Raw genomic sequence first — 19,710 nt, forward strand, 5'->3', positions numbered from 1 at the left:
CAGATTGTTGGGGGCAAGATGCTGATTCTGTAAACTGCTTAGAGAGGGCCGTAAAAGCACTGTGAAGCTGTATATACAGTATTTTCGGAGTATAAGATGAACCTTTTTTCCCCCTAAAAGGGGGTGAAAATTTAGGTGTGTTTTATACACCGAATGTAGCCCCGCCCACCAGTGGTGGGTTGCCCCCGGTTCAGACTGGTTCTATAGAACCAGTAGTAAAACTGGCGGAAGGCTCCGCCCACTGACCCTGACGTCATCAGAAGCGATCTGTGCCTGCGCAGAAGCAAGGCACGCGTGTGAGCGAAGCGAGCTTGCGCGTGCGATCCTGTTGCAAACCAATAGTAAAGATAAGTAGAACCCACCCCTGCCGCCCACCCACTGGCCCCCACCCTTTGGCCTCTGCCTCCCAGCAGTTTACCTCCTTGCAGCAAGCAGCAAGAAGAAACAGCTCGTTTCAGCTTCAGCACAGCCTAATTAGCACAAGTTGATTGTCCCTTGGATCGGCCTCCCGACTCTCAGCTGTTTTGCAGGGGCCTCTGCTGCTTGCTGCAAGGAGGTAAATTGCTGGGAGCAGATTTTTTTTTTCTTGTGCTAATCAAGCTATGCTGAAAATGAAAATGAAAGTAAAGCAGGCTGTTTTCTGCAACGAGGCAAAATTGTTGGGAGGCAGATTTCTTTTTCTTGTTTTCCTCACCAAAAAAGGAAGGTGCGTCTTATATTCTGAAAAGTACTGTAAGTCTAAGTGCTATTGCTATTGCTACAACCATTTGTTTAGTGACTGTTCAGGGTTACGGTGGCACTGAAAAAGTGACTTATGACTGGTTCTTATGTAAGTGTTGTGGCAACCCCAAGTTCACATGATCAAAATTTGAGCGCTTGGCAACTGGCATGTATCTATGAAGGTTGCAGCATCCCAGGGTCATCTGATCTCCATTTGTGACCTTCCCAGCTGACACCTACTAAGCCCATAAGTCAATGAGGGAAGCCAGATTCGCTTAACGCCCCCATGATTCATGTAACAAATGCAGTGATTCACTTAACAACCGTGGCAAAAAAAAAGGTCATAAAATCACCACAATTCACTCAACCACCACCTTGCTTATGAACGGAAATTCCAGTTCCAATTGTATTCATCAGAGTGCAGTTATTACCAGGATAGACACAGGTAGTCCTTCATGTACAACCTTTCATTTAGTGACCACTCAAAGTTACAGTGGCACTGGAAAAAATGACTTATGACCGTTTTTCACACTTACGACTGTTGCAGCATCAAAATGCAGGCACCTGGCACATACAGGTAGTCCTCGACTTACAACCGCAATTGAGCCCAAAATTTATGTTGCTCAGTGAGAAATTTGTTAAGGGAGTTTTGTCCGATTTTACGATTTTTCTTGCCACATTTCCTAATGGAATCACTCGCAGTTGTTAAATTAGGAACACAATTCTTACGTGAATCTGGTTTGCCCATTGACTTTGCTTGCCAGAAAGTTGCAAAAGGGGACCATGTGATCCCAGGGTGGGTTTCTACAGATTCGCCCCGATTCAGGCAAGCCGGTAGCGGCGGTGGGAGGCTTTGCCCACCTGCCTGGATGTCATCATGGATGACGCTTGCTCATAGTTCTGAACTGACAATGGGGATGCTGCAATGGTCACTAGTGTGAAAAATGGTCCTAAGTCACTTTTTTCAGCGCCGTTGTAACTTCAAACGGTCACTAAATGAACTGTTGTAAGTCGAGGACCTTGCCTGTACATATGACAGCCGAAGTGTCCCAGAAGATCAATTTTTGTGACCGTCTGACAAGCAAAATCAATGGGGAAGCCAGATTCTAACTGAATACTAACTGAACAACTGCAGTGTTTAATAACTGGCAAGGAGGATTGTAAATTGGGGCAACATTCACTTAACAACTGTCTCACTCAAGAGCGTAAATTTTGGGCTCAGTTGGGGTCGTAAGGAGTACCTGTACTAAGGTAAATAGATAAAAGATCCTGTTATAGACCAGGGGTGTCAAACTCAATTTCATTGAGGGCCGCATCAGGGTTTTGTTTGACCTTGGGGGCCGGGTGAGCGTGGGCAAGGTGGGCGTGGCCAACTCGATGTCACTCATGTTGGCGCCTGTGGTACAGGGGTGGGTTCTAAATTTTTTTACTACTGGTTCTGTGGGCATGGCTTATTTTGTGGGCATGGTTTGATGGTCATGTGACAATTCTTTAGGATTTAGCAGAGGTACTGGTCTACCAGGCTTTTAACTGCTTGCAGAGCTTTACCTGAGGTCTACTCATTTGTTTTTGGAGGCACCGGTCTACCACCACACTGCCTTTTAACACTGATCAGCTGTAGGGCGGCCCTTTGAAGCCACCCGGCAAGAGTTTAAACAGTTTTGTTTCCTTCTATCCGATCAGCTGGGACTCGGGAGGCAGCAATAGATTGGGGGTGGGCCCAAATAAAAGGTAAGAATAATGTGGGGGGCGCAGGGGGGGGCAGAACTGGTTCGGTGACATCATATCATCACCGCTACCGGCTTGGCCGAACCGGGCCGAACTGGGAGGAACCCACCACTGCTGTGGTAGCCCAAGCGCTCTGCCAGCGAAAACAGAGCGCAGGAGGTTGCAACGGGCTCCTGCAGTCCCTCTGCCAGCGAAAACAGAACTCGGGAGGGCCGTTTTCGCTGGCAGAGAGTTGCAGGAGCCGTTGCGGCCTCCCGAGCTCCATTTTCGCTGGCAGAAGCACCGCAGGCCGCTCCTTTGCTGTTTCCAGGGCATCCCGATGGGCCAGATCCAAGCACCCTGCGAGCTGGATCCTGCCCACGGGCCTTGAGTTTGACACCCCAGTTATAGACCTCTCAGGGACCAGGAACTGGATGGGGCCTTCAGGATGAAAAAAGAGTGAAAGATAGTCTGCTGATATTCTCCAGTTTATTTTCAGACCTGACACTCTCTCTCTTTTTTTTTTTTTAATCTTCAGAAATATGGTCGTTGCTCTGAAGGAGCTGTCCATTCGAGGCGACTTCAGAACGACTGTGGAGTACTTGATTAAGCTGCTTGAAACGGAAAGCTTTCAGCACAACTGCATTGACACTGGTTGGCTGGACCGACTGATTGCAGAGAAAGTGCAGGTAATCGTGTTCTGGCACAGAATATAAAAGAAAAACTGCAGCATTTTAATTTGGATTATCTGTCCGTAGGAGTGAGCCAAATAGATCTCATTCTATTAATAGAAGAAAATATTTGTAGCTCAGGTAGCCTGAACTGTGGGAACCTTCGTGCTCTCCGAGCTTGGTGGTTTTATTGCAGACATTTCATGACCCAACTAGGTAACATCATCAGTGCTAGAAGAGAGTGGGATTTGTGGAGAGGAGGAGGAAGAGAACTGGGGGGGGTCCTTGGTGCTCTCTGAGTTTGGTGATTTTATTGCAGACATTTCATGACCCAACTAGGTATCATCATCAGTGCTAGGTTGATGTCCCTGCAAATTTCTCTCATCTGCATGCTTTCTGAAGCGTTTGATGTCCATATGTGGTACCAACAGAAGAGAATATTTGTGGTTTAGGGTTGAATCCTGGGGTCCTCATGCTCTCTGAGCTTGGTGGTTTTCTGTGCAGATGTTTCACTACCCAACAAGGTAACATCACGGGCATTGATGATGTTACCTATTTTGGTAATAAAACATCTGTTAAGAAAACCACCACGCACAGAAGAGAGCACCAAGGACCCCTCAGATCGCATGCTGGCGAACTCTCCAAATGCGTCCACTTGGGCAGTTCTGTTTGGCCATTGGAAAAGTAGAAAGTTCTCCAGATGATTGAATAGGCCTCCAGATAAAACAGGAGGCACACGAGGAGGAAGGAGGAGGAGGAAAACTTGGTTAGAACAAATTAAGAAAAAGATATTGGCAGAAGAGAAAAGAATGGTGAAGAAGTTGGAAGCTATGAATGGCTAAAGTAACTATTCTATTGGGCTTAAAACACTCGTTTTGATCCCGAGTTTTCTGAAGGAAACTCTGAAAAGTTGACAATTGGTGATACAAAAGGTGAGTAATTTTTTAAAATGGCCTCTTCCCCTCTTTTTCATCTAGGCGGAGAGACCAGATACCATGCTGGGGGTGGTTTGTGGGGCTCTCCACGTGGCTGATGTCAGCCTGCGGAATAGCATCTCCAACTTTCTCCACTCCCTGGAGAGGTAAAAACCAGATTTTCATTTCATTGGCATTTCTTAAAGCTTCCTCTTTGTCACCTTGTCTCTAGAATTGTTTCCTTGAGTATGTTCTAAGTGATCTTGCAGAATTGGTGCTGGGAAAATATAAGCTTGTCCAACTCACAAAGTCATGCAGGGTTGATTTCCTAGAGAGTAGTGGCCGATTGAGAGCCAGTTTGGTGTAATGGTTAAAGCATCAGACTAGAAACTGGGAGACTGTGAGTTCTAGTCCACCTTAGGCATGAAAGCTGGATGGGCCAATCACTAGGAGACTGTGAGTTCTAGTCCTGCCTTAGACATGAAAGCTGGTTGGGTGACTTTGGGCCAGTCATTGGGAGATGCTGAATTCTAGTCCCACCTTAGGCATGAAAGCTGGATGGGCCAATCACTAGGAGACTGTGAGTTCTAGTCCTGCCTTAGACATGAAAGCTGGTTGGGTGACTTTGGGCCAGTCATTGGGAGATGCTGAATTCTAGTTCCACTTTAGGCATGAAAGCTGAATGGGCCAATCACTAGGAGACTGTGAGTTCTAGTCCCGTTTTTGGCCTGAAAACTGGCTGGGTGGACTTTGGTCCAATCATCAGGACATTGTGAATTCTAGCCCTGCGCCTTAGGCGTGAAGAAAGCTGGGTGATCTTGGACCAATCACTTTCTTTCACCCAATGAATGGCGATTGAAATGATATGAATTAAAACGTATTTTAAAAGCCTGGGGGAATAGGAAGATCTGTACCCTGCTAATTCGACTGCTAATCAAGTCTCTCTGGGAAGGGAATCCCCTAAAAGGGAGCCCTCCCCCCCAAAAGGCTCTTCCTTTGTAGAGATCCACTTCCCCTCCTTCAGTAAGGAGAACTTGGAGGAGAAGACGTCCTCTTTTGTGTGCTATAATTAATGAAGGTCCTGTAGAGACCTGCGTCCTTTTAGCCTTACCTTTTTAGAAGCCTAACGGTTTCCTTGAAAAGCTATTGGCAAGAAATGGAGTGCTGTTATTAATCTTTCTCTTCCAGGGGCCAAGTCTTGCCTGCACATACATTGTTGAACATAGTGGACGTGGAACTCATCTACGAAGGGAAGAAATATGTACTAAAGGTAACGTAGCACCAGATACACAACTAAGGGTACCTAAGGAGATTGGACAACCATTTGACTGAGACCGTATAGAGCAGTGATGGCGAACCTTTTCGGCATCGTGCCCAAACCGGAACGTGCATGCATGTGTGCGCATCTGGAGCGCTGGAAAGCCGAAGACCAGCTGGCCGGCGTGCACATGCCTGTTTTTTGGGTGTTTGGGGGGCCATTTTCAGGCCATTTTGGGGGGCATTTTCAGGCCATTTTCTAGCGATCTGGTGCCTGCAAAGACCAGCTGATTAGAGGACTGGAGGCTAACACTTAAGAAGAGCAGTTGCAGGAATTGGATATGTGTAGTCTGATGAAAAGGAGGACTAGGGGTGACATGATAGCAGTGTCCCAATATCTCGGGGTTGCCACTGAGAAGAGGGAGTCAAGCTATTCTTCAAAGCCCCTGAGGGCAGGACAAGAAGCAATGGGTGGAAACTAAGCAAGGAGAAAAGCAACCTAGAACTTAAGGAGAAATTTCCTGACAGTGAAAATAATCAGTGGAACTACTTGCCTCAAGAAGTTGTGGATGCTCCAACACTGGAAGGTTTTAAGAAGATGTTGGATAACCATTTGTCTGAAGTGGTGTAGGGTTTCCTGCCTGAACAGGGGATTGGACTAGAAGACCTCCAAGGTCCCTTCCAACCTATTCTATTCTATTCTATTCTATTCTATTCTATTCTATTCTATTCTATTCTATTCTATTCTATTCTATTCTATTCTATTCTATTCTATTCTATTCTATTCTACTTCTTGCTCTTCTCTTTCTCACAGGTAGCTCGGCAGTCTCCAAACTCCTATGTTGTCATCATGAACGGTTCCTGCGTGGAGGTTGACGTTCACCGGCTAAGTGACGGAGGCCTCCTGTTGTCCTATGATGGGAGCAGCTACACCACCTACATGAAAGAAGAAGTGGACAGGTAATGTTGAATTGCTTCCAGGGATGCTTGCAAGCAGAGGAAGAGACCCCAGGATGCCACCCTCTAAAACCTTTCAGGGTTTTCCCCGAAAGCTCCTTCAACTTCATAACATTCAGTGTGGCCAAAGGGGGACATTATCCAATCCATAAGTGGGTGGTCATCATAGTTCCCTTTAAATTCAAATGAAAGAGGAGCAACTTTCATTGCTTAAGAGGCATTAATAATCAAACCTACGCACACACATTTCTCATCCACACCCATACATATGCAATTCATTTTTTTAAAAATGATGCGCCAAGGAAATTCGATACCCCCAATCTGTACAAACAAATGTGCATTGAGTAACTTTTCTACTTACTACCAGGAACTTAGTTAAGGCAATGCGAAAACTTATCAGTAGGCTGAAGGGATAAAGCTGGATGGTTAAGATGTTTCTGCTTCCAGAATACTGCAGCTTGGCATGATTGCAATACAAGTGTTGCTCAAAATACGACCACAATTGGGCCCAAAATTTCTGTTGCTAAGTGAGTTTTGCTAAGTAAGTTTTGTCCCATTTTACGACCTTTCTTGCCACGGTTGTTAAGTGAATACTGCAGTTGTTCAGTTACCCTATTTTTTGGAGTATAAGACACTCGGAGTATAAGACGCACCTTAGTTTTTGGGGAGGAAAAAAAAAAATTCTGCCTCTGCCTACCAGGTATTCATTCATATGACTGGCGTCCTTAGCCTGGTCAGCTTCAGCATATTAGTTCAGTGGTTGTGAGCGCGTGCGTGCCGAAAAGGTCGCGTGGAAATGTGCGCACACACACGCTCGTCGGGGCCATGCTCTGGAAAAGCCGAACGTCTGGGTTCTAGTGCGCATGCATGCCCAACAATCAGCTGGCCGGTGCATTTTTGGCACTGCTGTGTGCATGAAGGACAGCTGATCGTCATGCACTCATGCGCGTCAGAAACCCGGAAATCAAACAGGCAAGGCTGTGCGTGCCGGGCCACATGGCTTCGTGTGCCACTTTGTGCACGTGTGCCATAGGTTCACCATCATGGTCCTATACCTTCTGTCCCAAGGTCAAATCCTGGATTGTTTTGGAGAACCCTAACCAAGATAAGGAAGGCACACAGCCTATAAGGGTGGGGCTGTATCTCTCCGGTCTTATCAATCTCTTAACTTTACGGTTTGTGAATCTTCCACTCTGTATGCCTTTCATCTTGCTAAGGAAAATTCCACAGCATCCCGGCCCCCATCCAATAAAAACCCAAGGTTCTCCAGGTGTATGGAGATTCTCAGTCATCCAGGTCATTGTTATCCCAAAGGTGCTTTTTTCAAGCGGTAATTGGACTTTCTGGTTTTTCTTTGAATCCCTTTCACTTCTCATCCATGAAGCTTCTTCAGCTCTGACTGGATGGTGGGGAATGGAAGGATTGACCAGCAATCAAATGACCAGCTGTTTGCCAGGAGCATAAATCCGTCTGTTCCCCACCCTCCAGTCAGAGCTGAAGAAGCTTCTTGGATGAGAAGCGAAACGTCTTCAAAGAAAAACCAAAGAAAGTCCAGTTGCCTCTTTAAAAAAAAAAAAAGCACGTTCTCCAGGATGCCATCTTGAAAAATTGATGGCCTCAAATGGATTCCACTCCACTTTTCCTTCTAAGCTTAAGTTCCACTTCCAGAATTGAATCTATATTGGACAAGGACTCAGAGGACCTATTGTTTGCTCTTTAGTCGGGACCATGACCTACCTATTTCAAAATGGGACAAAACTCACTTAACAACTACTTTACCTATTGATGGAAATTTTAGGCTCAATTGTGGTCGTAAGTTGAGGATAACCTGCACTGGATTTTGCATTGGGGTTTTATCCTTGTTAGATCACCCAGAGTCAGAGTGAGTTGGGGATCCATATGAATTTTCTTAGTTCTTCATCTTGTGCCATATCCGTCATCAGACATTGGCGATCATGTTGGTGATTCTATTTTTGTCAACAGCCGCATGAAAAAGTGCTGCTGAGTTTTGTCCAAACTAGTCCCTTAGATTTTGAAGCCATGATGTTCTTCTTCTGCCTGGACCTCGTTTGCCCTCAATCTTTCCCTCGAGGATTAAGTGAAGGATGCCGTATTTTTCCGGCTGTTGTATCACATGTCCTAAATATTCTAACTTTCGCTTTTTAATGGTTTTGATGATTTCCTTTGGCTTTCCCAGGCGGCTTGTCACCTCCTCATTTCTGATTTTGAATTTTCTTGAATTAATAAATAAATAAAATTTTCTGTATAGACCATTTTGGGCTTTCTGTGCTCTCCTGCTTAGGTATCGCATCACCATTGGCAATAAAACATGTGTGTTTGAGAAGGAAAATGACCCTTCAATTCTGCGATCCCCATCAGCCGGGAAACTCATCCAGTATGTGGTGGAAGATGGCGGACATGTCTTTGCTGGACAATGCTTTGGTGAAATTGAGGTAAAAAAAAAAAAAGCTTGCGAGCCTGTTAGACTGGCCTTCTTGGGAAAAATTTGTGTTAAGAAGAGCTAACACAAACACACAAACACACACTCACAAGCAGGAACAGTTTCCTTCCATGTGCTTGTTCAATCTCTTTTTTAATCAGAGTGAGATTGATTTTGGATTGAATGTCCCAAAGGTGCTTTTTCAGAAGGCAACTAGATCCCCTCCCATCCCCTTCCTTCCTTCCTTTCTTTCTTTCTTTCTTTCTTTCTTTCTTTCTTTCTTTCTTTCTTTCTTTCTTTCTTTCTTTCTTTCTTTCTTTCTTTCTTTCTCTCTCTCTCTCTCTCTTTCTTTCTTTCTTTCTTTCTTCCTTCCTTCCTTTCTTCCCTCCCTCCCTCCCTCCCTCCCTCCCTCCCTCCCTCCCTCCCTCCCTCCTTTCTTTCTTTCTTTCTTTCTTTCTTTCTTTCTTTCTTTCTTTCTTTCTTTCTTTCTTTCTTTCTTTCTTTCTTTCTTTCTTTCTTTCTTTGACATTTCGCTTCTCATCCAAGAAGCTTCTTTGGCTCTGACTGAATGGTGAGGAATGGAAGGATTTATATTCTTTGCAGACAGCTGGTCATTTGCATCCTTTTAGAGAGTCGATGAGACCATTTGCACTACTCAGGTGACCCCCAAGGACACAGATAAACCTCCAAATAGTCTCAAAAACTCTCTAAAAGAATGCAAATGACCAGCTGTCTGCAAGGAATATAAATCCTTCCATTCCCCACCATCCAGTCAGAGCTGAAGAAGCTTCTTGGATGAGAAGTGAAAGGGATTCAAAGAAAAACCAGAAAGTCCAATTGCCTCTTGAAAAAAGCACCTTTGGGAGAACCATGACCTGGATGACTGAGAATCTCCAAAAACATTTTGATTGGAATCAATTTTGTTCATAAAAAAATTAAAAACAAAGCTGAGGAACTGATTAACTTTTTAATGCAAATGCTTATAAATGCACCATGTGTTTTTTTTCTTCTTCAGAACTCTTCTATTTGTATATGGATTTAATCCATTTTAAGGAGATCCTCAGATTTCCTGCCTCTTTTTTCCCATTTAAAGTGTTTTGTAAATGCACAGATGCATGATAAGGACCCCAAATAAATAAAATATATTCATTCAAACTTAAACGTTATTTTATTCACATTGTGTCATCACAGACACCTTGACTTAACAGATTAAAAGTATCTGTGAAAAGGTTCAAAGGGAGATATTCATCATCCCATTACAAACTAATACATTTCTGATGTATTCAATTTCCGATACCAAACTCTCCCCGGCTGGTATGCATATTTTAATATATTTTTCAAGATTTGTAATCTCAGATATTTTCATTGCGCTCTGTGTGATGGAATTGCAGCTGAAGAAGGAGGGGGGGCAGCACATTCCAGAGGGGGGTCCCAGAACAAGAGACTATTCAGGCAGTCCTGAACTGGATGGGGTAAGGAGAAAAAGTTTCAAAGTATAGGCAGTCCTTAACCTATGACCACAATTAGGACCGGAAATTCCATTGCTAAGTGTGGTGGTCATTAAGTGAGTCGTGCCCAGTTTTATGACCTACTTGAATCACACTGTTGTTAAGCGAAACCAACTTCCACCATTAATGGTGCTTGGTGGAAGCCAGCTTGGAAAGGTGACAAGTGGCGATCACATGTCCCCGGGAAGCTATAACCATTGTAAATACACGCCGGTTGCTGAGCGCCTGAATGTTGATTATATGGCCATGGAGATACTGCGATGGCCGTAAGTGGGAGGATTGGCCATAAGTCATTTTTTTCAGCACTGTTGTAACTTTGAACAGTTGTTAAATGAATAGTTATAAGTCGTGGACTAGCCTAAAATCTCCCAGGGTATATTTATTTATTTTTATTTTATTTTATTTTTCAATTTATATACCGCCCTTCTCCCTGAGGACTGAGGGCGGTGCACAGCCAGAATTAAAAACATGAAATACAAATATTAAAAACAATTAAAATCTATATAAATTTGACCCAAAATTTAAAAAACCACAAACCAATTAAACATTTAAAAATTTTAAAAAATTTCTTCCTAAACCAGCCCGGCTTGCTGGAAAAAGTGGGTTTTAAGGGCACGGCGGAAGGCACTGAGGTCTTGGATTCTCCTTATCTCTGAGGGCAGCTGATTCCAGAGGGTAGGTGCCCCCACAGAGAAGGCCCTCCCCCTGGGGGTCACCAGCCTACATATCTCTTAGGTTAGAACAGGGATGTCAAACTCGATTGCATTGAGGGCCGCATCAGGGTCCTGTTTGACCTCGGAGGGCTGGGGTGGGTGTCGCTAGGGTGGCGTCACTGTTCTGACCTCGGCTTCCTTAAAAAGCAAGAAGCAGAGTCTTGGTCCAGGCAAAACCCCTTTTATTTACACGACACTGAATTCCTTTCATTCACAGTCAGCAAGGCTTGGCAAACAGTCTTTCAGAGGAATATTTATCAACACAGACCTTATATCGCTTGGGAAGCTGCCAGGTAACTAGTTTCCAAACGCAGGGCAAGGCAAAACTTGGCGCAGAGTCTCTCAGAGTCGCGAACAGAACGTCCCACTCTTGAAATGACCGACCGACCGAATTGTTTCCTGCAAAAGCCCACTCCCCGTTCGCTCCCCTTTCTGTTTCCTATGCGGGCCACAACAGTCGCAAGCTCGACGCCACTCTTACGATCAACTGCCACTTTTGGTAGTAGTTTGTTTTGCTAGCACTCTGCCAGTGAAAACGGAGCTCAGGAGGGCCAGATCCAGTGGTGGGTTGCTCCCAGTTCGGTCCGGTTCTATAGAACCGGTAGTAAAACCGGCGGGAGGCCCCGCCCACCCACCACGACGTCATCATGGGTGATCTGCGCATGCGCAGAAGCGTGATCCCGCTGCAAACCGGTAGTAAAGATAAATGGAACCCACTCCTGGCCAGATCTAAGCACCACACGAGCTGGATCCGCCCTGCGGGCCTTGAGTTTGACATCCCTGGGTTAGAAGATTATTGCTTTAATTTGGCAAGATTCTGTCTATTAGGAGTAAGCAGATAAAGAGCTAGTTTGGTCTAATAGTTAAGGCACCAAAATAAAATGTGGGAGACTGTGAATTCTAGTTCCACCTTAGGCATGAAACCTGACTGAGTGACTTTAGGCCAGTGTTTCTCAACCTTGGTAGCTTGAAGATGGGTGGACTTCAACTCCCAGAATCCCCCAGCCAGCGCTGCTGGCTGGGGGATTCTGGGAGTTGAAGTCCACCCATCTTCAAGCTTCCAAGGTTGAGAAACACTGCTTTAGGCCAATCATCAGAAGACTGTGAATTCTAGTTCCGCCTTAGGCGTGAAAGCCAGCAGGGTGACTCTGAGTCAGACCTGCCTCAGCTTGAACCTTAACTCCATTTGTTGAGAAAGGTGTAGTTTAATAGAGGTCAAGTGAACTACAGTACATATACACCTTGACTTAGAACAGTTCGTTTAGTGCCTGTTCCAAGTTACGACGCCTCTGAAAAAAGGGACCTATTACCGTTTTTCACAATTACGACCTTTTCAGCATCCCCAGGATCATGTGATCAACATTCAGATGTCTGGCAGCTGGTTCATATTTATGATCATTGCTGTGTCCCAAGATCATGTGATCCCCTTTTGTGGGATACAAATAATTTGTTTAAAAAAAGAAAGGAATGGGATTTAATCTCATGGTGTTGTCTTCGTGCTTTTATGCCTGACGTTATGTGAATTATTAGATGTACAATGCCATAAACCAACTGTTGTGGTCCGCCAGCAGCCTGCGGAGCTGGCAGTGGAGTCGGACAGTGAGGAGGCTGGGGAGGAACATGAGCCAGTCCTGGAGTCTATGGAAGGCCCGAACGAGGGCTCTGCATCAGAGGCAGAGATGGGGCCAGGGCCATCTGGGAGTGATGCGCGGACTCCAGAGCCTCCAGAGTCGGACATCAGAGAGGCAGAGGAACACTAAGAGTCTGTTCCTAGTGCGTGCATCCGCAGAGCTGCCAGAAGGCACGAACAGTTAAAACAAAAGGGACAACTCTGGAGTAAGGCCTGGAGATAATTGGCCCCTCCCATAAGGCTTAAAAGAGGAGCAAACGCACCTGGGCACTTTGCAGGAAAGCAACGTTGTTAATTCTGTTCCAAGTTGGCATTTCTGTTTGATTCTGGACTCTGTGTGGCTTTGCCAAGTAGGTCTGTGGCAGCGTGTCAAGGGAGATAAAGGTGGGTGATTATTCTGAAGGACCTCTCCCGAAGGACTTTTTGCAACTAATTGGGACTCAGCTGTGAATGAATGTAATTCACAGCTGTTGCAGTAAAAGAGGTTTTTGGGACTACGCGTGTGTTTTAATGACTCAGGAAGCCTAGGTCACAACAGTAGCAAGCGTAATCTTTGGATGCCATAATTGCAGGTAAAGTAAGCTTGTTTCAATGATTCTTGTAATCAAAGGTTTGAACAGAAAACTTCTAATGCAGATTTTCTTTGATCCACCAGTGTTTCTAAAAGTCTGTAAAGTTTCTCAGCCATCCAGGTCATGATTGTCCCAAAAGTGCTTTTTTCAAGAGGCAACTGAGGTTTCTTGTTTTTTTTCTTTTGAAGACATTTTGCTTCTCACTCAAGAAGCATCTTCAGCTCTGACAGGACAATTCTTCCATTCCCCACTGTCCTGTCGAAGCTGAAGACGCTTCTTGGGTGAGAAGCGAAATGTCTTCAAAAAAAAAAAAAACACCAAGAAAGTTCAGTCGCCTCTTGAAAAAGGACCTTTGGAACTACCAGTGTTTCTGTTTCTGTAACAACCAAGCGTGGCTGTGCCTTTAATGAGCTTTCTATATTTATCCCTTCTTGCTTAAACGAAGCCTAATACCAACTCTGTGAAATATGTTAATAGGAAATACAAGAGAATTACAAAAGCAGATGGACCTCAGCAGGACCCGGGAATACAGAGAACTGAAAACTCTTGAGAAGTCCCTTGCTTAACTTCTTGTTCTGCTGTTTTCAGGTGATGAAGATGGTGATGACACTCACAGCAGCAGAATCGGGCTGCATCCATTATGTGAAACGTCCGGGAGCAGCCCTTGAGCCAGGATGCATAATTGCTAAAATGCAACTGGATGACCCGAGCCGAGTTCAACAGGTAAATTTAACGGCTTAACGGCACGTGAAGAGTTAATACCACTTTATAAGGCCTTGGTAAGGCCACACTTGGAATACTGCATCCAGTTTTGATCGCCACGATGTGAAAAAGGTGCGGAGACTCTAGAAAGAGTGCAGAGAAGAGCAACAAAGAGGATTAGGGGACTGGAGGCTAAAACATATGAAGAAAAGTTGCTGGAACTGGGAATGTCTAGTTTGATGAAAAGAAGGACTAGAGGAGGACATGATAGCAGCCTTTCAATATCTCAGGGGCTGCCACAAAGAAGAGGGAGTCAAGCTATTCTCCAAAACATCTGAGGGCAGGACAAGAAGTAATGGGTGGAAACTAATCAAGCAGAGAAGCAATTTAGAACTAAGGAGAAATTTCCTGACAGTGAGAACAATTAATCAGTGGAACAACTTGCCTCCAGAAGTTGTGAATGCTCCAACACTGGAAGTTTTTAAGAAGATGTTGGATAACCACTTGTCTGAAGTGGTGTAGGGTTTCCTGCCTAAGCAGCGGGTTGGACTAGAAGACCTCCAAGGTCCCTTCCAACTCTGTTATTCTATTCTAAGGGCTGTCTCTTCACAGAGATTTCAACTAAAAACAAATTGGTTTGGCTTCTGGAGACATCTGTTGTTTTCTTTCTGGGTGGGGGTGAAAGAGAAGGGACTTTTTTTTTCCACTCTGACCTAGAGTTTTGTGATCTCCTGGTGGTCTTTCATCCAAGCACCAGCCAGCTCTTAAACATGGTTAGCTTTTAGAGATTGGGGAAGGCCAGCTAGGGGCTGGGGCTACTTGTTGGGCCCAAAAATTGTTGGTCATGATGGAGGAAATGAAAGAAATGGATCCAAGGTCCGTATGAGCAACCTCTCATACAGTAATATGTATGTAACCCCATGGCAAGATGGATGGCAAATAAATTTAACAATAATAATAACAACGTGGCCCACCAGAATACTTTTCGGGACTCCTAGTTTTGCCTCATAATTGATAGGAGACTTTTTGTTTTTTTCTTGGATTGGGCTACAGCAATGGTGAAATGTAAAATTTGTTACTACCGGTTCTGTGGGCGTGGCTTGGTGTGTGGGGGAATATGACTGAGTGGACATGGCCAACTTTTTTTTTTCTTTTAAAACCATTTTTTGTAAAAAAAAAAAAAAATTGTAAAAAGCATTTTTTGTAAAAAAAAATGCTTTTAAAGCCTCTGACGATCCCAGCTGACTTGCCTGATCGGCAGAGGCTTTCTTTTTTTTAAAAAAAAAACATTTTTTCTATAAGCTCTTTGGCCGAAGAGATTGTAGAAAAAATGCTTGTAAAAGGCTCTGACGATCCCAGCTGAGCCACGCGATCATCAGAGGCTTTTTTTTTTTACTTTTAAAAGCATTTTTTCGGCCAAAGAGGTTGTAGAAAAAATGCTTTTAAAAATAATTTAAAAAAGCCTCTGATGATTGCGCAGCTCAGCTGGGCAATGTGTGTGGGGGGGGCCAGGGATTTTTGTTACCAGTTCTCCGAGCCACCCGCCTCCATGGCTACCGGATCAGGCGATCCGGTCCGAACCGGGAGCATTTCACCCCTGGGCTACAGGTAGCTCGACTTACAACCGTAATTGAGCTCACAATTACTATACAGGTAGTCCTCGACTTTCATCCGTTTATTTAGTTACCATTAGTAGTTATAATGGCATTGAAAAAAGTGACTTAGGACTGTTTTTCATGCTTACAATCATTGCGGGATCCCCATGGTCACATGATCAAAATTCAGATGCTTGGCAACTGACTCATACTTATGACGGTTGCAGTGTCCCGGGGTTACTTGATCATCTATTATGATCTTTTGACAAGCAAAGTCAATGGGAAAGCCAGATTTACTTCACAACCGTGTTACTACTGTGTTTCCCCGAAAATAAGACCCTGTCTTAAATTTTTTTGAACCCCGAAATAAGTGCTTGGCCTTATTTTTGGGGAGGTCTTATTATTTTGGGACGCGTGGAGCAAGATGGGGCTTCCTCTTCGAAATCTCCTCTGATTTCCAGATCTGCGTTTAAATATTTTGGGGAGGACTTATTTTCGTGGGGAGGCTTATTTTAGCGCATGCGCTCAAAAGCCCAATTGGGCTTATTATCAGGGGATGTCTTATTTTCGGGGAAACAGGGTAACCGAACAATTGAAGTGATTCACTTAACTGTGGCAAGAAAGGCTGTAAAACAAAGCCATTGCTTACTGTGAGGTGATTTTTGGCTGAAAATTAGTTTCCGGCAAAAACATTATACATGACTGCAGGACTCTGCAAACAGCCTTAAATAGTTGTTGAGTGACCAGAATGGGGTTATGTGACTACTGGTGTGTGTGTGTGTGAGTGTGTGTGTGTGTGGGGGGGCAGCCATCAGAACTGCAAATCCAGATCATACGTGCCGTGTTTCCCTGAAAATAAGACCTATCTCGAAAATAAGCTGTAGCTTGATTTTTACGTTTGTGCCTAATATACGCCCTACCCCAAAAATAAGCCCTATTTAAGACCCTGCCCACTCCGTCCCACTGTCTGGTTGTACGAGGTGGTGTGAGGTGCATGCGTAAAAAACAAGCTAGATGAGAGGGTGGAGCTGCCCCATGTGCCCCGCACCTGCTTACCTTAGGACTGCTGCAGCTAGGCCTCCCACGCCCCAACATCTCTTGCGCCGCTGCCTGATTTCGGTGGCCACTCGCGGTTTAACTATCATGTGGCACATCGCGCCAATGCTGCCACTTTTGGTAGGAGGCTGTGTAACTCATCACCCTGGTACTGCCATTCGCGGCAGGAGGCCGCGTGGTACTTCATGCTGGTGCTGCTGCTTGTGGAGCAACGCACCACACGCCCTCCTGCCACAAGTGGCGGCACCAACGCAATGCGCCAAACAACCAGAGAAGAAGTTGGGCAGAGGCGCAACAGGTGTCAGGGAGTGGGAGGCCTGGCTTCGGGGTTCCTAAAGTGATAAAGTGATCCCTTTTGAGATGAAGCAGATGATTGGATGGGTAAAACTCTCATAGCGCTGGCTGACTTGTGTTTTTCTTGTCCTCTCAAGGCTGAGCTCAATTTGGGAACCTTGCCCCAGATCCAGAGTACAGCCATGCGGGGTGAGAAGCTTCACCGGATCTTCCATTATGTCTTTGACAACCTACTCAATGTGATGAATGGATACTGCCTTCCAGATCCCTATTTCACCACCAAGGTAGCGTCCGTTGCTTTCTTTCTTCCCCTTGTGTTGGCATAAACCATAGTCTAAGAGCCGTGATGGCACAGGCTAACTCTGCCCGCTGCCAGCAGTTTGAGTCTCACCAGCTCAAGGTTGACTCAGCCTTCCACCCTTCCGAGGTCAGTAAAATGAGGACCCAAATTGTTGGGGGGCAATATGCTGACTCTGTAAACCGCTTAGAGAGGGCTGTAAAGCACTGTAAAGCGGTATAAAAATCTAAGTGCTATTGCTATCTTAATGCCTTATGCCAGTCTTTCCACCCTGGTGGGCTTCCAGATGTGTTAGAACTTCTCCAAAGAATCCCCAGCCCAATTAACCTTGCATTGTTTAGTTCTAGCACATCTGCAGAACATTATCCAAAGTCAGGGTTTCTCAATCTTAGCAGGTTTCAAATGTGTGGACTCCAACTCCCAGAATACTGCATGCTGACTGAGGTATTCTGGGAGTTGAAGTGCATACATTTGAAAGCTACCAAGGTTGAAACACTGCCCTATTAATGCTGCTCTTCCTTCCTTCCTTCCTTCCTTCCTTCCTTCCTTCCTTCCTTCCTTCCTTCCTTCCTTCCTTCCTTCCTTCCTTCCTTCCTTCTCCCCTTTCTCCCTCCCTCCCTCCCTCCCTCCCTCCCGAAAACAAACTCATTTACCTGTTATCTTGACTTACTTTCAACTCCACCTCTAACTCAGGTGAAAAACTGGGTTGAACGCTTAATGAAGACTCTCCGGGATCCATCCTTGCCTCTACTGGAGCTCCAGGATATCATGACCAGCGTCTCTGGACGGATCCCCCCCAACGTGGAAAAATCCATCAAAAAAGAAATGGCACAGTATGCAAGTAACATCACATCTGTCCTCTGCCAGTTTCCCAGCCAACAGGTAAGGAAAGTTTTGCCCGTGATCTGGGTTGAAACGGAAATGAAACTGACTAGAAAGAGGTTAGATGAAAGAATAATATCGTTGATTGTAAGAGATGGTGAGGAGGACAAGGAAGGAGGATCTAGGTCACTGATGGCTAACCTTTTTTCCATCGCGTGCCAGGAGCGGGGGCGGGGAGAGGAGGGGGTCGCATGCACGCGTGCCCACACCCATAATTCTATGCGCCTCACCCCTGCGTATGCGCACATGATCCCCTGCCGCCCACTCCTGGCACGTGATGGCACAGTAGGCCCGTTTTTCTCTCTCTCCAGGCTCCAGAGCCTTTCTAGGAGCTTGGGGAGGGCAAAAATGGCCTTCCCCACCCCTCCGGAGGACCTCTGGATGCCGGAAACGGCCCATTTGCCAACTTCTGGTCGCACCGGAAGGCCCGTTTTTTGCTCTTCCCCAGGCTCCAGAGCCTTTCTAGGAGCCTGGGGAGGGCGAAAATGGGCTTCCCCACTCCCCACCCCCGAGACCCTCCAGAGGCAGGAAACAGCCTGTTTCCCTACTTCCGGTGGGCCCAGAAAGGCCAAAAATCAGCATGCACATGCCAGAGCTGAGCTTGCATGCCCACCAATATAGGTGGCACGCATGCCATAGGTTCGCCATCACGGATCTAGGTACTGTGTTTTCCCGAAAATACGACCTACCCCAAAAGTAAGCCCTAGCTTGATTTTTACATGTGTGCCCAATATATAAGCCCTACCCCCAAAATAAGCCCTAGTTAAGACCCCACCCACTCCGGGTTGCATGGGGTGGGGAGAGGCACATGGGTAAAAAAATTCAAGCTAGGATGAGGATGGGGGGGTGGAGGTACCCTACTTACATTCGGACAGTTGCAGTTAGGCCTCACACAGCACGACACCTGCCTCGCCTTGCAGGCCTATTTCTTCTGTGGCCGCTTGCGCGCGTCACCCCGGCCTCCATTTCGCCATCAGAGACCTTCAGCTCCAATCAGGAGCTTGTTTCTCAGCTGCAGATGCCTTTCCTGAAGGCCTCGAAAAGCAAAACCAGGCCGGGAGATGCCGCATGCGTCAATCGGGAGCCTGTTTCTCAGCTGCAGAGACCTTTCCTGAAGGCCTCTGATGGCAAAACAGAGGCCGGGGGCGACGCACACAAGTGGCGGCAAGCGGACGCAGAAGAAGTGGGCTCCTGCTAGGCGGGGCCATTGGTGCCGCTGCCACGAGGTGAGTCAGTAGAAGACATTCCCCCAAAATAAGACCTGGTGCCTTTTTTGGTGGCAAAAAATATATAAGCCAGGGTCTTATTTTCGGAGAAACACGGTAGGACAATTTGCTGCGGCCAACTCACCGTCGCCAGTTCAGTGTGGGACAGCTCGCCGCTGGACAATCAAACGCTAATGTCAAAGAAATGTTGGAATAGAATTGTTAAAGAAAGGATACAAAAGGAGGGACAGAACGAAATGGGAATGGCAAAAATTAAAATGCACGTTTCATTATTTTAAATAATCAAATTGAATTGTTGAATTGTCCCACTGCAAGTTGGCTGTAGTGATTTGGCCGCGGTGAATTGTCCCATTCCGGGAGAAGGAAGGGAAGGGAGAGCAGTCCTGAACAAGGAAGGGTAAGAAAGTGAGGCTGTTGGCCGCTAATCTCAAAGATAGTAGCACAGTTTGCAAGAAGTTTGGGAAGAAACATTTCAGATTATTCAGAGACTCCGTCTTAACAGACTCACCATGAAAATTTATGGGTAGTCCTAGAAAGGTAGTCCTCAACTTACAACCATAATTGTGCC

At 45.7% G+C, this 19,710-nt stretch overlaps 1 protein-coding gene across 8 annotated transcripts in view; it reads left to right on the forward strand.

Moving 5' to 3' along the window:
- The window catches only part of ACACA (acetyl-CoA carboxylase alpha), a 280,148-nt gene that overhangs the window by 72,502 nt on the left and 187,936 nt on the right, over positions 1-19,710 (forward strand). For all 8 annotated transcript variants that reach the window (XM_087883446.1, XM_060693230.2, XM_087883447.1 and 5 more), the window contains 8 exons: positions 2,966-3,116; positions 4,076-4,179; positions 5,201-5,282; positions 6,084-6,229; positions 8,529-8,679; positions 13,678-13,812; positions 16,874-17,020; positions 17,728-17,916. In XM_087883446.1, the coding sequence (XP_087739572.1) occupies positions 2,966-3,116; positions 4,076-4,179; positions 5,201-5,282; positions 6,084-6,229; positions 8,529-8,679; positions 13,678-13,812; positions 16,874-17,020; positions 17,728-17,916 (1,105 nt within the window). The remainder of the gene's footprint in view (positions 1-2,965; positions 3,117-4,075; positions 4,180-5,200; positions 5,283-6,083; positions 6,230-8,528; positions 8,680-13,677; positions 13,813-16,873; positions 17,021-17,727; positions 17,917-19,710) is intronic.

Source organism: Pantherophis guttatus, chromosome 1 (genome assembly GCF_059756535.1).
Source record: "Pantherophis guttatus breed Tessera chromosome 1, ASM5975653v1, whole genome shotgun sequence".
NCBI classification, from domain to species: Eukaryota; Metazoa; Chordata; class Lepidosauria; order Squamata; family Colubridae; genus Pantherophis; species Pantherophis guttatus.